The sequence below is a fragment of the Anastrepha ludens genome, chromosome 4 (assembly GCF_028408465.1).
Source record: "Anastrepha ludens isolate Willacy chromosome 4, idAnaLude1.1, whole genome shotgun sequence".
Classification (NCBI taxonomy): Eukaryota; Metazoa; Arthropoda; class Insecta; order Diptera; family Tephritidae; genus Anastrepha; species Anastrepha ludens.
This window is the reverse complement of record NC_071500.1, coordinates 31,282,966-31,300,654: the sequence shown is the minus strand read 5'-3', so window position 1 is coordinate 31,300,654 and position 17,689 is coordinate 31,282,966. Positions and strand designations below refer to the sequence as shown.

Here is a 17,689-nt window from a genome sequence, read left to right as displayed (position 1 = left end):
AGAACGTTCAGAAATGCCAATATTGCAGCACTGCAATAATCAAGCGTTCAAAAAGACAACAATTCTATCAGTTGTCACTCATAATTTCTATAAAAAAATTGTTTACTGCATTTAACTACGATGTCTGATGAAAAGTAAGCAAAACTGTTTTATTTTAATTTTTGTATTGAAATTTAGTTAAATTATGTTAATAATAATTGTATAAATTATTATTTTTAAATTTTTAGTGAAAATCTCAGTAATGCGGAGACAGTTATTGTTGAGAGTACGGTTGAATATGGAGGACGAGTTTAAATCGGGTAGAAGGAAAAAAAATGAATTGTGGAAGAAAGTTGTGACCGAAGTTACAAATGTAAATCCCAATATAAGACTGGACAGCACCACAGCGCAGAGAAAATGCTTAAATCTCTTGGTAACGTACAAGCGCATTAAGAAAAGAAATAATTCTTCCGGTAGAGAAGCTACATCCTGGAGGTATTTTGAGGACTTCGACGAAGTTTATAGTACAAGGCACTCAATGACTCCGCCAACAGCAAATTGTTAAAGTGAAACTATAAATTATTAATATAATTTTCATAAAACTTATAAAACCTTACTTTAAAAGTGGCCCAATTCATTCGGAAATGGGAATAGAAAAGGTCCTCGGGAAATGACTTTATTGTTTTAATAAACGATTTGTTTTTAGGTATTTTTCTTTTTAAAGACAAACATTTGTACTAAACATTTTTCTCTTTGACTTCAATAGCCTTCTTTTTCTTAAATTTAAAGAAAATCTATCTTTTCTTTGCTCACAAATTTCGTCTAGTGTTAGATTCAGCAAAATTTCCATTTTAGTATTATAAGCGTTCAAAAATGCAAACAAACGTATTTGCAAATTGTCAAAAATTGTATAAGAAGTATCAAATGTCAAACTTGCAGTGTTGCCACTGATGCTTATGCTGCAAGTCATGTTGCATTTACGAACACAGCCTTTCATTTACACAAATGTGAAAAATGACGAAACATTTATGAAATTCATGAAAGATATCTTCAATTTCGATTGTGCATCAGACGTTAATAAGTCAACAACACTAAGAGGCAACATCATCGATTTGCCTTTTCAAAGACACTTTACACTCGAAACACTCCCTTTCATTTCCTACTTTTTCTATCATCGTCCTATTCTCAACAGAGAAATGGTTCATTACCATGCACACAGGAAGAAGGCATATGCAAATACAAGTATGTGAATTTATATACCAACAAATGCGCATATACATACATATATATGCTCATTTAAGTAGGAGAGAGCCAGATGTCGAACGTTGCCGAACGCGGGGGCCGATTGTGCTCTTTGTCGTTCGTTCCGCGCTCTCGCTTGCAGTTCAAGCAAGGTATCGACGTATGAGCAAGATAACGACGTAGTTTTTTGGTGCGTGCAGCCGGCTACATTCAATTATAAGACGTTATCACGTCAAAAAAAAAAACAACCAGCTGATTTACTGCCACCACCCAAGTCGAGATGAGTACGGAAGGTGGCGCCATTAAAAAACAATTACTTTGCTTTGATGTTAGCGCACTTCGCAATACAAGACAAATGAACAAATCAAACAAAAGTAGGAGAAACTGCATGTTTGTGAAAATTCAGTGAATGGCTTGGTAGTTTTGTGATTTGTGAGATTAAAACTAAACAAACTAATGCAAATGAAGCACCGCGTGTTAAATTGTTAAAGCACAAATTAATACTAATCCATCAAATGCAGAAAGAAAAATAACAATCAGCTGATTTACTGGCACTACCCAAGAGGGAATTTCCTGTGTCGTAAGAGCCCACGAATAATAAGCAAACAAAAGGAAGAGTTAAAGTAGGCGAAAGCAATGGAAACAACCAAACACAAGAAATTGTATGCACATACACATACTTCTTAGCCACGGCGTCTTCCACATAAAAACGTAAACAAACTGCATTTGAAGGCTTTATATTCATTTGTGCTTTAACAATTTAACACGCGGTGCTTCATTTTCATTAGTTTAAATCTCAGAAATCACAAAACTACCAATCCATTCACTGAATTTTCACAAACATGTAATTTTTCCTACTTTTGTTTGTTTTGTATTGCGAAGTGAGCTGACGTCAGAGTAAAGTAACTTGTTGTTTAATGGCGCCACCTTCAGTACTCAATTCTCCTGGACTTTTTATAAGATAGGACGTTCTAAGGTCCTAATTATACGCTGAAGATTTCGCTTCCGAGTTGATCGCGCACACTGCTTGTCAAAATCATTAGAATTAAAAACTTTTGACCAAGGCAAATCTATTAAAGGCGGTATCGGTAACTCAGCTGATTTATTTGTTTTCTTTCGCAGTGGCTGTCAGCTCAGAGTGAGATAAAGCGAATTTATTATTTGCTTTCTTCTTTGCCAATACTTTGCCGTGACAATCAAACTTACAAAATATTGTTGCTGGTCTACTGCCACCGCCTTTAATGAATGCGCCTCAGCCGTGACATATGTCGCACGGAACTTGATAGTTAGTGTTATTTAAGATGACTTCATCAAGGAAACAAACCAAAAGTTAAAGTGTTACAACTAATAAATAATTTAATAGAAAAAGGAAAAAAAAAACGGAAGGTTGTAAAAATATTATAGAGGCCAATTTTTTATTAATAATAAGGTTTGTAAATTGTTATTAATTTTGTTTTTTGGAAAAAATTATATTAACATACATATGAATATTGTGATCTTTATTTAAATAATTCTGTCGATATGACGAAATATTCATTCAAGACTTCACTCTTTTTCTGAATTTTACCTATCGTTTAATTGTGGTAGCATCTTTTTAAGGCGAAACATGAACATTTACTTTCAATAATTGTAATCAGCTCGTTCACTTGGCCTTGAAATTATTGAAATACGTTTTGATGGAAAAAATGTGATTTAACCCTAACCTCATGAAGAAAATCAGAAGGTGGTGTCTTTCGAAAACAGTTACCTTATTTTTCACGATTTTGACAAGTGTGACGTGAGGCTTCTCAACAATGCAAAACAAACGAATCAAACTAACAAAAGGAAAAGAAAACAGTTACTTCATTTTTCGCGTTTTTGAGAAGTGTGACGGTAGCTGCCTTTGCAACACAAAACAAACGAACAAAACAAACAAAAGTAGGAAAAATTACGTGTTTATGAAAATCCTGTGAATGGTTTGGTAGTTTTGTGATTTGCGAGATTTAAACTAATAAAAACGAAGTACTGCGTGTTAAATTATTAAAGCAGAAGTTAATACAAAGCCTTTAAATGCAGTTTGTTTGCGTTTTTTTGCGGAAGACATCGTGGGAAGAAAGTATGTGCGTGCGCGTATAATTTCTTGTGTTTGGTTGGTTTCATTGCTTTAGCTACTCTTCGTCTTCACAAACAAGGAATCTCCTTCCTTTTGATTGTTTATTAATCCGCTCTCACGACACGGCGAATTCGCAAGACGCTCTCGTGCTTTCTATCACTGTTGCTTAACAACTATTGTGATTTCTAGATTTGGCAACTCGTAGTTTCTGACGAGTACCGTCTCGCCATCACGGGGAATTCGTGTTTTTGTTTTGATATCATCTTCGCTCGCTATTGCTGCCAGTCGGCACGCGAAGTTTCACGGTTCGCAATAATAATGCAAGGCAACTTGAGTATAATACATATACTCGTATTTTTACAAGATGAATTTAAAGTAGAAACTTTTCCATTAATGTAAAAACGAAGTGGTTTCGTCTATTATTTATAGCGCTCTATTCCTAACAGCTCGCTCCATGGTCTATCAGCTGTTTATCTGTTTGATAGTGCTGCCAAGTACTCAAACGAGTTCCTGGGTGCGATCTTTTATAAAATAAGAGAGTTTTGCATCCAGTGATCTACGCGTCATCCATGGTCTGAACATCGACTGATTGTATTCAACTAACCGCACATTTTGTTTTCATTTCGTTCGCTCATCTCGCTGGTAAATCACCTATGGCGTAACAGTCAAAATACTTTCAAAATATTTCTTCCGATGGCCCCCATCTTGTAATCTATCATTCTTGGATAAAAGCTACATAACACAACTTGGAAGCACTGATTTTATCCGTAACTATTTCATACGCGTTCATTTATACTGTGTACTTATTGTTTAATATAAATTTTAAGTGCAGGCTTAATTTGTAAAAAAAAACACAGCTATTACTATGCTATGTTCCCACGGCGCGTAAATCGCGAATTACCTTGTTTTCACGCCGCATACGTAATTCACCTTGGCAGCACATCTTCTTGTTCTTCTCCTTTGCTTTTTATTACTATCATTTGCTGTGAATATCGGTGATAGAGAAAAAGTAAGTTAAAACTTAGATTTTTGAAGCGAAGATTGTATCTATTGATTTGTTCCGTTTTCAAAAAAAAAAAAAAAAAAAAAAAACAGCCAACCTCTTCTCGACGTAATAATTTTTGAACAATTTCTGTTTTTGCCTTTATTATTATTTGTTGCTCCGCTTTGTTTCCCTTTCTTGCTTTGGTTTGACAGGTTATTCGATAACGTTCCGATAAAATAATTGGCGAATTAAAATGGTTGTTTTGCGAATTACCTTATTCGCAGGGTAATTGTGAAGTGAATTACAAATCAGAGTGCGATTTAAGTACAGGATCATAGTGGGTGGAATTGTGTAAGGCTAATCCCCATACATAATTTTTTTTAAATCCCAAGTAAATATTTATATATTGTTCAAATTTTAGCTTTGAGGCTTTGCCTTTAGGTGGCAGTGTAAAAATATTTATAAATGTATCTATTTAGTTTACCATTCCTGTCAAATTTATAGTTTGTAAATAAATCCGCCATATCCGCCAATCATATTTTCTTTCCCTCCCTTTATTTCCGTTGAAAAATTTATTTACATGAATGACTCATATTCGAAAATGGCAGCCCACATTCTTGTAGATTTTAATATTTACGTTCGTGAGTTAAACTGGCAACGCTTAAGATATCTGAACGAGACGGCTAAAGAGAAAAGTCAAAAGAAAAGTAAAATCGAAAACTTTCCTTTTATTCAACTACACCCAAGAACTACAAAAGTAGAAAATTAACGACAATAGTAGTTGTGTGCGGTAAACCGGGTGTGAACTATTGAGTAAAGTGCCAACGTAATGCCCTTGTTTGGAAAATCACAAAAGACCCCCGTCGAATTAGTGCGGTCACTTAAGGAGGCAATCAATGCGCTCGAAACGGGTGGTGATCGAAAAGCTGAAAAAGCACAAGAAGATGTTAGCAAAAACCTTGTTTCGATAAAAAATATGCTATATGGCAGCAGTGACTCAGAACCACCAGCTGAGTACGTCGTTGCCCAGTTGTCGCAAGAGCTTTACAATAGTAATCTACTATTGCTGCTCATACAGAATCTGCATCGCATCGATTTTGAAGGTAAAAAGCACGTAGCGCTTATATTCAATAATGTGCTTAGGAGACAGATTAGTACACGTTCACCTACAGTGGAGTATATCTGTACTAAGCCGGAAATCCTGTTTACGTTAATGGCCGGCTATGAAGATGCACATCCAGAAATCGCACTAAACTCTGGTACGATGTTGCGAGAGTGTGCTCGATATGAGGCACTTGCTAAGATAATGCTACACTCAGATGAGTTCTTCAAGTTCTTCCGCTATGTCGAGGTGTCTACCTTCGATATTGCCTCAGATGCGTTCTCAACTTTCAAAGAATTGCTGACACGCCATAAGTTGCTGTGCGCTGAATTCCTCGAGGCCAACTATGACAAATTCTTCACGCAGCACTATCAACGGTTGTTAAACTCAGAAAACTATGTGACTAGGCGGCAAAGTCTGAAGTTATTAGGGGAACTATTACTTGATCGGCACAATTTCACCGTGATGACCCGTTATATATCGGAGCCGGAGAACCTAAAGCTAATGATGAATATGTTGAAAGAAAAGTCCCGTAATATACAATTCGAGGCCTTCCACGTCTTCAAAGTATTTGTAGCTAATCCGAATAAGCCGAAACCTATACTAGATATCTTGCTGCGCAACCAATCGAAATTGGTTGATTTTCTGACCAATTTCCATACGGATCGTTCCGAAGATGAACAATTCAACGATGAAAAGGCATATCTGATTAAACAGATAAAGGAGCTGAAGCCGTTGCCTGAGGTTTAGTAGCATAGAAGTTATCCGAGGATGAGTCGTCAACCAGCATGTACAGCACCAAGAAAATCAGCTACAACACAATTTCCAACGACCTCAGCAAACCCAAAGCTGCTATCACCCTCACCGCCATTTTCGGTGCTACCAACTCCATCCGTTCTGCCAGTATTCAAAGTTCAGGTATTAGCGGGTACTGAAATCTAGCTTTTAACTACTTTTCAGAACATGCGAATACATGCAGTGGTTGATATCTATAGGCAGTCGGCTTATGTGTCGCTTAGATGGATGATGAATGATTGATTGTATAGCAGCATCAGTTGTAATCTAGCAATTTTTAATTATTAGTCAAAGAGTTGAATTTAACGCGAAGACAACAGAAATAGAGGGGCGTTAAAAACAACTAAATACAAATTTAAGCATAATTGCAACATAAAGCAAGAGTAAATTTTGAAAACTAAAATCAATATTTTTTATATATACTTTTATTTTTAAAATTATGAATCGAGAAATTTGTTTAAAGATATGCAAATGCAATAACCAAAACTAACTGCGGCATTTGAGAGCGATAATATTTCAAGGATAATTTATTGGAAATCCGCTGCCAAGGTCACGTTACTGTCTTGCCTTTAGCTGTTGGTGGCGTAACAAAGTACTTTTAAATGCAGAGTAAAGGAATTGGAAATACAATAGCGTGCTGAGTGCGGAATATTGGGTTCATTTGAAGCAACAAAATTAAAGGTGGACAAAAGCAAACTAAATTAATTCAAATTACTAAATAGGATAATGATAAAAACACTATACGACTTACATACATACATATGTGAAGGCAACTTTCCAATGCGGCTTACAATTGACAGTTCTGTTCTTGTTCTTTGTCGTTATTTTGTATGTATGTTTATTTTACTATGCTTAGGAATGCAATTCAAATAAAACTAGTTATAAACTGCGAAAAATGCGAAATTCTATAAATGCCTTCTTTTAAAATTGGAGAAGTGGAGTTAATTAGAGTGAACGAATTTTTGCCTTCTAATAACATAATCAAATGCATTATACAAGCAAAAATTCAAAGACACGACACACATATTCATGCAAATACCATATACAACAACGTACATACATAGGTACGAGCATAAAGATATGAATAAAGTATAAAATAATTACAACATTACATGCAAACACTATAACTATTATAATAAAGAAGAAAATTATTTATATTATAATGCCTCAAATTTGAATGAAAAATTAAACGAAAACTATAAATAAACAAAGCGGTTAGCAGAAAACCATACAACGTTTTTTTACTGTGGAATAGTGGAAGTGAATACAATGAGACATTCCCATAAGAAGACGAGTCAAAGTTGATAAGGTGGGAAGCGACCAATCCTAGCATTGATATCTTTACAGTTACATTCGTATAGCTTATTTATTTTGTGATTGTACAAAATACCACGGCAAACCCTGATATGTGATTCATTGTATTTGATAAATATTGCTTAAACAGTCATACAGAAAAAAACTGATGCTAATTATTAGACCGATAGAAGTTCGAGTTGGTTCAGTCCACCCAAGGAATATTATATATATACATTTAATAGGCGCCTAAACCCCATATGGGTGTTTGGCCGAGCTCCTCCTTCTATTTGTGGCGTACGTTTTGATGTTGCTGTCACAAAGTTTCCACGATAGTCGGTTCTACGTTACCGAAACGACCCGGATTTATATTCGGTCAAGGACTGTCAATCCGGCAGCATACCCCGTATGTAAGAATGGGGAATGTTTATGCTGCTACAACATCAACAACATGTTGTTGTCACAAATGGAGGGACCTACAGTTTCAAGCCGACTCCGAAAGGCAGATATTTTTTATGAGGAGCTTCATGGCAGAAATACACTCGGAGGTTTGTCATTGCCTGACGAGAGGCACCCGCTATTAGAAAAGTGTTTCTTCATTTTGAGGAATATTATGTATATACCTGGCTATATGTACTGAAAGTTTGTATGTATTTATATTCAAAATTCCTTATAACATATTAAGAAATAAGCTTCAAAATCCTTAGCAATTAATCTTTGCGCAACTGCACCTCCTCTTCAACAATCCCATTTTTGGTGATGACTTTTAAAATGACTGAATCACCAGTATAAATATCGCGTTCCGCTGCAGAAATGAAAGCATCTTTAGCTACTTCCTTGGCTTTCTCCAAAGACACTTTGGGTTTGTTCTTCACATCCTTATCCTTGCCCCCAATCTGGTTATCCAACACTGGCTGAAGTAGAGTACCTGCTGAGCCTCCTGCACGATATGTGGTGCGTTCACAATGTCCAATAGGATCATATGAATAAACGACACCCTTTCCTTCGGTATCTAGACCAGCCAACACATTCGAAATATAGTATGGGAAAAAGCGCCTGTTGTACATGAGGATAGATAACATCTGCGCGATAGCTTCTGTTGACATAGTTTTCAAATTTAGATGCTCATACATTTGCATGCGAGCATTTACCAAACTCGTCAGCGCCAAGGTGTCGCACCAACAGCCCGTTGATCCGAGCACAGTTTTCTCGGATAATTGAAACAATTTATTTTGCTTTCGTGTGTGGATGGTGTAGCCACTGCTCAAACGTGTATCTGCAGCAATCACAACATAATCCTCACCGGCAATAGCAACGATAGATCTGCAATGGAAAATACTCATAAATTTGAATTGTGGAAACGTTCACGTACATACCCTCCATTTGATTCGTATGGTGAAAAATCTTGATGTTGCGCACCGGGCACTTGATATTCAGGGAACGATTGAATTTTATGCATGATTGTTCACAATTTAACAATATTTCTTGTTAAACAAAGTTCTGTAGATTGGTTAAGTGATTTGCAGAAATTCTCCCTTGCTTCGTCTATGGAATGACGTTTATCGTTTTTGTTTGACAGCTACGCTGCAGTGCTGCCACTGTATCGTGCAGTGCAGCCACTTATGGCTAACCTACCTTTACAGGGAAGCTAAACCACACAAAATGATTGCACAAACTGTAGCGTTTGCAAATTAATATCATGGAAATTAATACACAAAGAAAATACTCAAAAATTATTACATATTCGTGAAACTAAATTATTTGAACATATTCGCTTTCGAAATATTTCCTAAAAAAGGGCATTACTGCTTGAAATGTCAAAAAGCTATGAAAAAACTTGAGTTTTGAAGATAATTGAATACGTACAAACAATTATTTATGAGAAATTGTGGTTGCTAAATGTAGTTATTAATTTAATAATTTCATCTTATGGATTTGTTGCATTGTGGTCCGACGGAGAAGACACTAACAAAAGCATACAGCGCCGAATATTCAGATAGTACTGCGAAATAGTATCATTATGGCATTATAGTTCCGAGTGCGCCACTGCCGCCTCTACAATTCGTCTCCATTGTTCTCGACAGCCCGCTTTCGCTGTATGTTGTGAGATTCTCATCTTACGTATGTCGTCTTTTACGCCTTGCCATCATCGTCCCTTTGGCCGACCTCTCCTACCTGTTCCTTCAGGATTTGCTTCAAATACGTTTTTGGTCGGTTTTTCGCTGCTCATTCTTAGGAAGTGTTCATACCACCGTAGTCTTTGCGACTTTAAAAACCGCCTTACATTTCGTCCCGCGATTGAAACACTGAGCTCGTGGTTATATCGTATACGTGCCGTCTTCTAATCGTGTAGAGATTTCAAATCGCATCAGTAAATTCACGTCATTAACTTTAAGGACCCGTACATCTGAAGTTGCTTTTCTTTGATATCAATGAAGGCTTCATAAGTTTTATAAGACCAAAGTATGCTCTGTTAGCTGCCTTCCAATTCTGATGCGACTTTCATGAAAGGGTCGTGCCGTGTATTTCGTAGTTTCTTCATTTATCTTGAGGCCTGCTGGTTTGTAACTTGCACTATCGGTATGAAAACGTTCTGAAGAGCCTCCCTATTTCTCGCAAGAATCACAATGTCGCCAGCGTATGCGCATATTTGGGTCGATTTATAAAGTGTTGTGCTACCTCGATCAATTTTGTTTATATAAAGTTGAGTTTAGTTTAGTTAAATTAAACAAAAGCGTTGACAGAATTAAAACGTTGATCAACACACGTCGAGCAAAACTTCGTTGCCAAAATTAAAATACACTGACTTACATATATGAGATTGCAAACAACCAAAGGGACTGCACAGTTAGTCTGATGAAGCTTTCCAACTTTAATAGAAAACTTAATACACCATAGTGTTTCAGAATTTTGATCCTCGTACTTATAAAACTTTGTGGCTTTTGCGTAAGCTGCTAAGATCACGATTCGATTATTGGGAAGAGGCCTTCTGAGAGGGTCTATCTGAAACAAATACACGGAAATTGCGACAAATCGGTTGATTAACAGCTTTTGGTCATTAAATTTTTATTTATATATACGAGGTGTGTGGAAAAAATAAGGCGAATTTTCAAATTTCGTGGACTACGCACATCTCGTCTCGAGTGTGAGAGTGGCATAAAAAATAAGTGTTTTGCGTGTTCGGCGATTTTCTGCTATCAAAAAAATGGATGAAAGAAGATGCATAACATTTTGTGTAAGAAATGGAATTGAGTGCTCAAAAACACTTGACATTTTGACAGTGGCATACGGTGAGAGTACTCTGAGTCAAGTGGTACAAACTTTTCACAGAAGGTCGAGAAGATGTAAATGACGACGCTCCCTCTGGACGGCCCAGCACATCAACAACCGATGGAAATGTTGAGAAAGTGACGAAAATTGATATGGAGAATCGTCTATTTCAAATTAGTGAAGTTGCTGAGAATGTCGCCATATCGGTTGGCTCATCCCATGCAATCTTTTCGGAAATTTTGGACATGAGGTTTGTGGCAGGGCTGTTCGTTCCAAAATTGCTGAATTTTGACCAAAAACAACGTCACATGAGCATCACTCAGACATTGTTGAATGACGTCAACGATGATCCGGATTTGCTTAAAAGGGTCATATCATGAGCACATGATTATGACATCTACACTAAAGCCCAATCACCCCAACGGAAGTATCCAGGAGAGCCAAGAGTCGATAGCAGAAAATCGCCAAACAGGTCAAACTCTTGACTTATTTATGCCTCTCACAAACAAACTAAACAGGCTACTTAGCTAAAACCGTGAACATATCTTCCAGACGAGTGTACCAACGTTAAAAAGAATATTAAAAGTCGAATGTACGTGGACCGGCATATTTAAAAATTCACCTTATTTTTTGAACACGCCTCGTATCCTTCTTTTATTTAAAGAAATAGTTCGTTGCTTCTTAGTAGCAAGAAAGCTACGTACATTACATACCGCAGTAAAAATGTGAGAGTAACTTCGGCTGTCACGTCATCGGGTACTCCATAGCAGAATTTCGCCCGCTCGTTTCACACGGATTCAAACACTCGTTGTTGTTGTTGTAGCAGTTTCCTACACCCTCTCAGTATGGTGTAATCACAGGTCCTCTTCGTATAACTCATCTAGCGGTAGACCCAGAAAACATGCTGTTTCGACAGGTTGGATCCAGAGCGAGAGGGATGTTGGAGGAGCAGGCCCGGCAGAAGACTTTCAGCCTGGGTGGGCAGTTGGTTAGGGTGAAGGAGGAAGGGGGGGCGATGTCGGCAAGAAAAAAGATTTTTTTTAATTTTCAAAAATTTGTTTACTATCATTTCTTATTGAAGTTACAAAATATTATCATTAAGGTAAATATCGTAACTCTACGTATAAATACGCAACCTACTTTAATAGAAACTCAGGTGCGCAATGCAAAAATTGCGGTGCGCTTTGCTTTTCGTGAAATAAACTGATTTAATAACTTCTCTAAATCAAGTTTGTCTGTAATCTCGCGATACACATGTAAAATAGCAATGTTATTAAGCCGATCCTGCGACATTGTAGACCTTAAATATGATTTGAGTCGACGGAGAACAGAAAAACTTCGTTCATTTGAACAAGATGAGCCAGGAATCGTGATGAGCAAGCGAACAAATCGCTGGAATTCTGGAATAATCCCTCTAACCCATTCATATTTTTTTAGAAAATCTACAACCTCTCTCAAGTTATTAGCTTGCTCATTTTGTCTTTTTAGAAGTTCCATAAACATGTTTCTGTCGCTAAGCAAACGTTCTTTGTCAAAATCATCTTTATAAAATTTCACAATGACATCAATGTCTGCGGCCTGACCGATTGCAAACCTTTCCAACAATTTGAAAAATTGCGCGGAATCATTTTCAAATCGCCTTCTCAGTGACGAAATTAATTGATCATAAATTTCGATGTACGACTTTCTAAAAAAATCTTTAGCAGTCTTGAATTGAACGTTTGTGGTTGTACCTGTATCGAGGCGTTTCGGAATTTTTCGTTGACGCGGAATTCGTGGTTCGTCAATTTCGAGATCCTCAGCTGCTTGGACGCTTTTTTGCCAAATTTCTTCAAATTTGGAGTCACGAGAAGCGTTTAAAACGTCAGTCACTGCTCCGACTTTTTCGTATGATTCGATGACGGAAAGATTCATCTTTTGCAGGTCTTTGTTCAATATTTCGATGCGATCAAACATTTCTATTAACATGTTCAAATAAAACGTACAATCAAAAGACTCCATGTAATCGTAGAATCCAGATGCCTTGGCTGACATTGCACTGCGATCATGGAAAAATTGCATCAGTTGAGCATAATTGTCCCTCACAGTTTTTAAAGATTTTATTCGTACAACCCATCTGTATCATGAAAATAACAAAATCTAAAAATCTTAAACATGTATGTATATTTCGACGTGCCATACGAAAACTAACACTTTTAAAATTGCCTACGAAAAATTACACTTTCAAAATGATGTAAGAAAACTAACACTTTTAATTTGTGCTGGCGAAAACGAAACAATTTTAGGTAGTACATTTTCTTCAAACAAAAAGTGAAAGTGTTAGTTTTCTTCAGACACAAAATTTCTAGTGTTAGTTTTCGTATGGCACGCCGATTTAAACTGAATAAAAAAAAATTGGTACACTAACATTTTTTTGAATTTCGTTAGACATGGTGCTAAGATGGTATTTCTAAAATCTTGTAATTAAAAAATAGCCAATTATATAACAGGAAGAAAAAAAAATTTTTCAAAATTTGCTAAGCGGCCATCAAAATTTTCACCTTTTTTGGCAGAATTTTTAGAAATTTTCTGAGTACGCAGTTTTGTAGGCCAGTCAATTTGACTGTAATAATGTGCAAGCTAGAAGTAGCGAAATTTCCCTGATTTTTTAGAATTTTTTTCGTCGAGGGTTTTGCCTAATTTCTTCCATACAAAAAAAAAAAATAATTCTAAACATTCTGCCAAAAAAGGTGAACATTTTGATGGCCGTTTAGCAAATTTTGAAAAATTCCCCTGAACTTTGTGCAAACTTTTTTTTCTTCCTGTTATATAATTGGCTATTTTTTAATTACAAGATTTTAGAAATACCATCTTAGCACCATGTCTAACGAAATTCAAAAAAAATTTTAGTGTACCAATTTTTTTTTATTCAGTGTATACATTTTAAAGACGAAATTTCGATTCCTTATCAATACCTGGTCGGGCAATAGGCTGCAAGAGAAGGCAAGTTTTCCTCTCCCTCGTTTTCCGCTTGAATCTGTAAATCTCTGAATTGTGCAATTCGTTTTGGAGAGTCTCTAACAAAGTTTATAATTTCTCTTAATATTCCAATGCATTTTCTTGCTGATGACATATTCTCAATCGCATCCTGGACAACGAGATTTAAATTATGAGCATTGCAGTGTACATACAATGCTCGAGACTCTTTTTCAAGAATTCGCGTCTGCAATCCCGAAATATTGCCAGAAACATTGGAAGCTCCATCGTAACACTGACCCCTGACTTTTGACAATGGCAAGTTGAATTTTTGGAAGATTTCTTCGACAAGATCGAACAATGTTTTGGCCTTTGTGTCCGAAGTCGAAAAAAATGAAATAAAGTGTTCTTTTGCTGTCAAATCTTCGGAAACAATTCTCAGACAAACAGATACTTGCTCGATTCGGGATACATCCGAGGTTTCATCCAATAAAATGGAGCAGTATTCGGCGTTTCTTATGTCTTCTATAATTTCCATTGAAACTGTGGTGGCTATTAGTTCGAGGATTTCATTTTGACTTCTGTGGTGTAGCCATTTATGACCATCTCTTTGGAGCCAAGCTTTCAGTTCCACGACATCTTCTGCACGGGCCTGTAGGAACGTCATGAAGTTCGATCTTTCATCATTGTTGTCTCCTCTTATAGGCAAACCTTGTATAGCCAGTGCTTTCAATGTGCTGAATATTTTTAATAACGCTGTACGATTATCCATCATCTGCTTGAAATGGGCTGTCGATATTTGCTGAACCACGTTAGTTTTTGCAACGTTCAATACTGCTTCGATGCAACTGAGGTGTAGGCAAGTTGTTGAATGAATTTTTAGTCGATCTGCTCCATGCTTCCAGTTTGAAAAACCGTCGTCAACCCAGGCTTTCTTAGATTGGACTTCACGCGTGATCAAATTGATGACTAATTTCCGTTCGCATGCATCAGTACAATCAGTGCAAAATCCTTTATCATTTTTGATTATAAGCCATGGATATTGTTCTTTATAGCGTTTGAAACGCGGGGGTGTGGTTAGACTTTTTGAAGTATCTGAAAAAACATGAATACAAATATAAATGTATTTCATGCACATGTGTATAAAAAGCTATTTTTTACTTACGTTTTTTAATATCGTTTTTATTGCTTTCTTGGTATTGATTTTGATTGCAATCTACTACATCAACGCGCTCGTCAGCTTTAGTATACTGAATTTCTGTCAGTTGTTCCACCTCGACTTGTCTAACCGCATCTTCCACGCTCACTTCGTTATTTCTTTTCCGTCGCACTATAAATTTATCCATCGTTCTTTTCACTTCAACCCCCTTTCCAGTTTCATCACTACTTTTTAACAATAGACATGAAGGTCGATAGGGCTGCCAGTATTTTTTTCAAAATCACAAATTAGGGCTCTGCAATAACAAAATGACTGTGGGGAAAAGTAGGCGTCGCAATACCAACGCATATTTCGATAAACTCGATAGTTCCATAATTTCCAATCCTAGTTAGCAGCTGTAACATGCTAGTAAAATTTGGTGATTTTGGCGATTTTTAAGGGAGAATACTGGCAGCCTTGCAGGTCGAGTTAGTTGAACAGTTGATTTTTACTTTTTTCATTTTCAATTGCAAGCATAGTTGTCAAAATCAAGGCGCTTACATTTGTTTGTGTGTGTGTGTGTGTTTATGTTCTCGTTTGTACTTTGACAAGTCTCTTTCAAATTACACTAACAAATACATGGGGAAAGCTACTGCGTACACCTAACATGAATACACCTTGATTCAGCTGATTGATTTCTGGCACGTACTTTACTGCCAGTCTCAAAAAACATAAATTTTTCGAAAAATGTCATCAAAATCTGGGTGGGTGTTTTACCCACCCGGAATTTTCTGAGTGGGTACAACTACCCACCGTACCCACCTATTTTGCCGGGCCTGTGGAGGAGTAGGTTTGATTTGGCATGTGAGTTTTTGGTTAGTATCGTGCGGTGTGCTTTCACATGTTGATTATAAATTGGATATATCGGGGTCGATTCTGCAATAGGTGGGGGCTTGGAATCCAATAACGGCAGTCGGGGTCGGGACTTTAGGAAGGTGGTAAGGGTCTCCCAATGAATGTCGTATGTCTGGTACAGTGGTTGTCGCTGTGTTTTGTCCTGGATCTCGTCAGTGTAGTTGGAGAGATGCCTTCTGAAGTGCGTGAGAGGGGGATCAAGCTCTAGCAAATGTCTACCTTCGGTAGGGAGATTCAGGGGGGACATCAGGAGGCATATCGTACTGAAAAAGTATGAGGCTGGCGACATAAACGTTCAATTTGGAACAAAAGCCATCGATGTTAATGTCTGACGCCATTATCCAATCAGTCGCTGTTCGGATGGCAACTTGGACAATGGCTTTTTTTGCGCAAAAGAACCGCTGTCATAACCCAGGTTATCAGTTGATTCCTTCAAAGCCTCTGGGAGCCAGTTAGCGGTCTGCTGTTGGTCACACCTCTGCATCATGTACAATACTTCGTGAGCTGTCGTTATAACTCCAACTGCTCTCCTTTATTGTTTCTTAACGACTGCTCTCTTTAGTCATGTAAGCAGATATTTGTACATATAATATAAGTACATATGCAGGACATATATTATGCCAAAGTTAAACTTGCACATGTACCTCATACCTAAACACACAGTAGAATATTCTATTACATATGTTACATGTGTACACATAAAGGGTGATCAGATTGGAGGTATTTTTCCCAATACGGTTTTTTTGACAGATCACAAAATTCATAATTTTTTTCAGCATTCATTGACATCTTGACATTATGGAAAGACTTACGCTTCAACAACGTTTACGTAATTGTACAAATGTTTTACGGAAATCGACTCTCTGTGAAAAGTGTTCACCGCGCGCTCAGGCCAGCTTAAGATGTTCAGCGATGAGGGCCATTTTTGGCTAAATGGTTACGTCAATAAGCAAAATTGCCGAATTTGAGCTGAAGCGCAACCCGAAGCCATTGAAGAACAACCATGTTTTTTTCCTTGTTCACTCCACTCGAGGCCCTACCTCGACAAGACTCAGCCTTACGTTGGTTTCGTTAATCTATTTGCTTTCTGACAGGGTCAGGGTGAATAGCCTGCCGCTACCAGTCCCAAGTAATGCGGCTGTTGTTGCTTAGGATCTTGAAGCGTCATCTGGGTGTCCCATTTTTCTGGCAGAAGGATCACACAAATGGTTGAGGACTTCGCTAAACTTAGTGTGTCGGCGCTATTAACGCGATTTCCCGCTTCCTTCTGCTGGCGCCACTGATGCAATGTGTAACTGTGTCTTTTTTCTTTTTTTTTTGCTGACTTTTTTGCGGGAGTAAGGATTGGAAGGATAAGGTTGTTGGGGTTGAGGAATGAATTCTTTTTTTTCTTTTTAATAGAAATTAGTAAAGTAAGAAAGTTTGGAAAAGTGCGAGGACCGTGCTTTACGTGGGATTCGAACCCACAATGGCAGGCTAGTGCACTTACGCTGGACTACCGAGGCCGCGAACCAACAGAACAAGAACCAATGGAAGAACAACCATTACATGCATTGAAAACAATCGTTTGGTGCGCCCTATGAGGTGAAGGAATCATTGGCATATATATTTCTTCAAGCGCGAGGCTGGCGCCAATATAACAGAGAATGGCGAACGCTATGGCGCCATGGTAAACGATGTTTTGATGCCGGATTTACGCGACGTCGTTTCGGTGAGCAATTCATCTCTCGCCTCGGACAAGTGGATTGACCACCAAGATCGTGTGATATCACACTTTTCGACTTTTATTTGTGGGGGTATGTAAAGTTTAAATGCTTTTAGGTAAACCAGCTTCGATTGAGGCATTGGAAGCTCACATTACTAAAGTTATTCACGAGATACCAACCGAAGTCCTCCAGCGAGTCGCAAGTCATTCAAAAGTGG

The 17,689-nt window shown here is 37.4% G+C and overlaps 3 protein-coding genes across 3 annotated transcripts; 1 reads left to right on the top strand and 2 right to left on the bottom strand.

Moving 5' to 3' along the window:
* Positions 1 to 4,937: 4,937 nt before the first annotated feature.
* LOC128861477 (protein Mo25) lies at positions 4,938 to 7,421 on the top strand. The gene has a single exon (XM_054099626.1). The coding sequence runs from the start codon at positions 5,128 to 5,130 to the stop codon at positions 6,148 to 6,150; it is 1,023 nt and encodes a 340-aa protein (XP_053955601.1). The 5' UTR covers positions 4,938 to 5,127; the 3' UTR covers positions 6,151 to 7,421.
* Positions 7,422 to 8,116: 695 nt separating this feature from the next.
* LOC128861478 (proteasome subunit beta type-1) lies at positions 8,117 to 9,056 on the bottom strand. The gene is made up of 2 exons (XM_054099627.1): positions 8,865 to 9,056; positions 8,117 to 8,811 (listed from the first exon to the last, which is right to left on the bottom strand). The coding sequence occupies exons 1-2, from the start codon at positions 8,945 to 8,947 to the stop codon at positions 8,199 to 8,201; spliced, it is 696 nt and encodes a 231-aa protein (XP_053955602.1). The 5' UTR covers positions 8,948 to 9,056; the 3' UTR covers positions 8,117 to 8,198.
* A 2,854-nt stretch (positions 9,057 to 11,910) lies between these two features.
* Positions 11,911 to 15,059, bottom strand: LOC128861762 (uncharacterized). The gene is made up of 4 exons (XM_054100145.1): positions 14,903 to 15,059; positions 13,929 to 14,808; positions 12,353 to 12,874; positions 11,911 to 12,058 (listed from the first exon to the last, which is right to left on the bottom strand). The coding sequence occupies exons 1-4, from the start codon at positions 15,057 to 15,059 to the stop codon at positions 11,911 to 11,913; spliced, it is 1,707 nt and encodes a 568-aa protein (XP_053956120.1).
* Between the last annotated feature and the right edge of the window lie 2,630 nt (positions 15,060 to 17,689).

Coding starts and splice junctions, on each gene's coding strand:
- LOC128861477 (XM_054099626.1), top strand. CDS start 5,128: ATGCCCTTGTTTGGAAAATCACAAAAGACCCCCGTCGAATTAGTGCGG.
- LOC128861762 (XM_054100145.1), bottom strand. CDS start 15,059: ATGGATAAATTTATAGTGCGACGGAAAAGAAATAACGAAGTGAGCGTG. Junction 12,875..13,928: donor GAAAAAGAGTCTCGAGCATT/GTATGTACACTG, acceptor TTCATGATACAG/ATGGGTTGTACGAATAAAAT. Junction 12,059..12,352: donor TTTTTCAAATTGTTGGAAAG/GTTTGCAATCGG, acceptor ATCATATTTAAG/GTCTACAATGTCGCAGGATC.
- LOC128861478 (XM_054099627.1), bottom strand. CDS start 8,947: ATGCATAAAATTCAATCGTTCCCTGAATATCAAGTGCCCGGTGCGCAA. Junction 8,812..8,864: donor CCATACGAATCAAATGGAGG/GTATGTACGTGA, acceptor TTTCCATTGCAG/ATCTATCGTTGCTATTGCCG.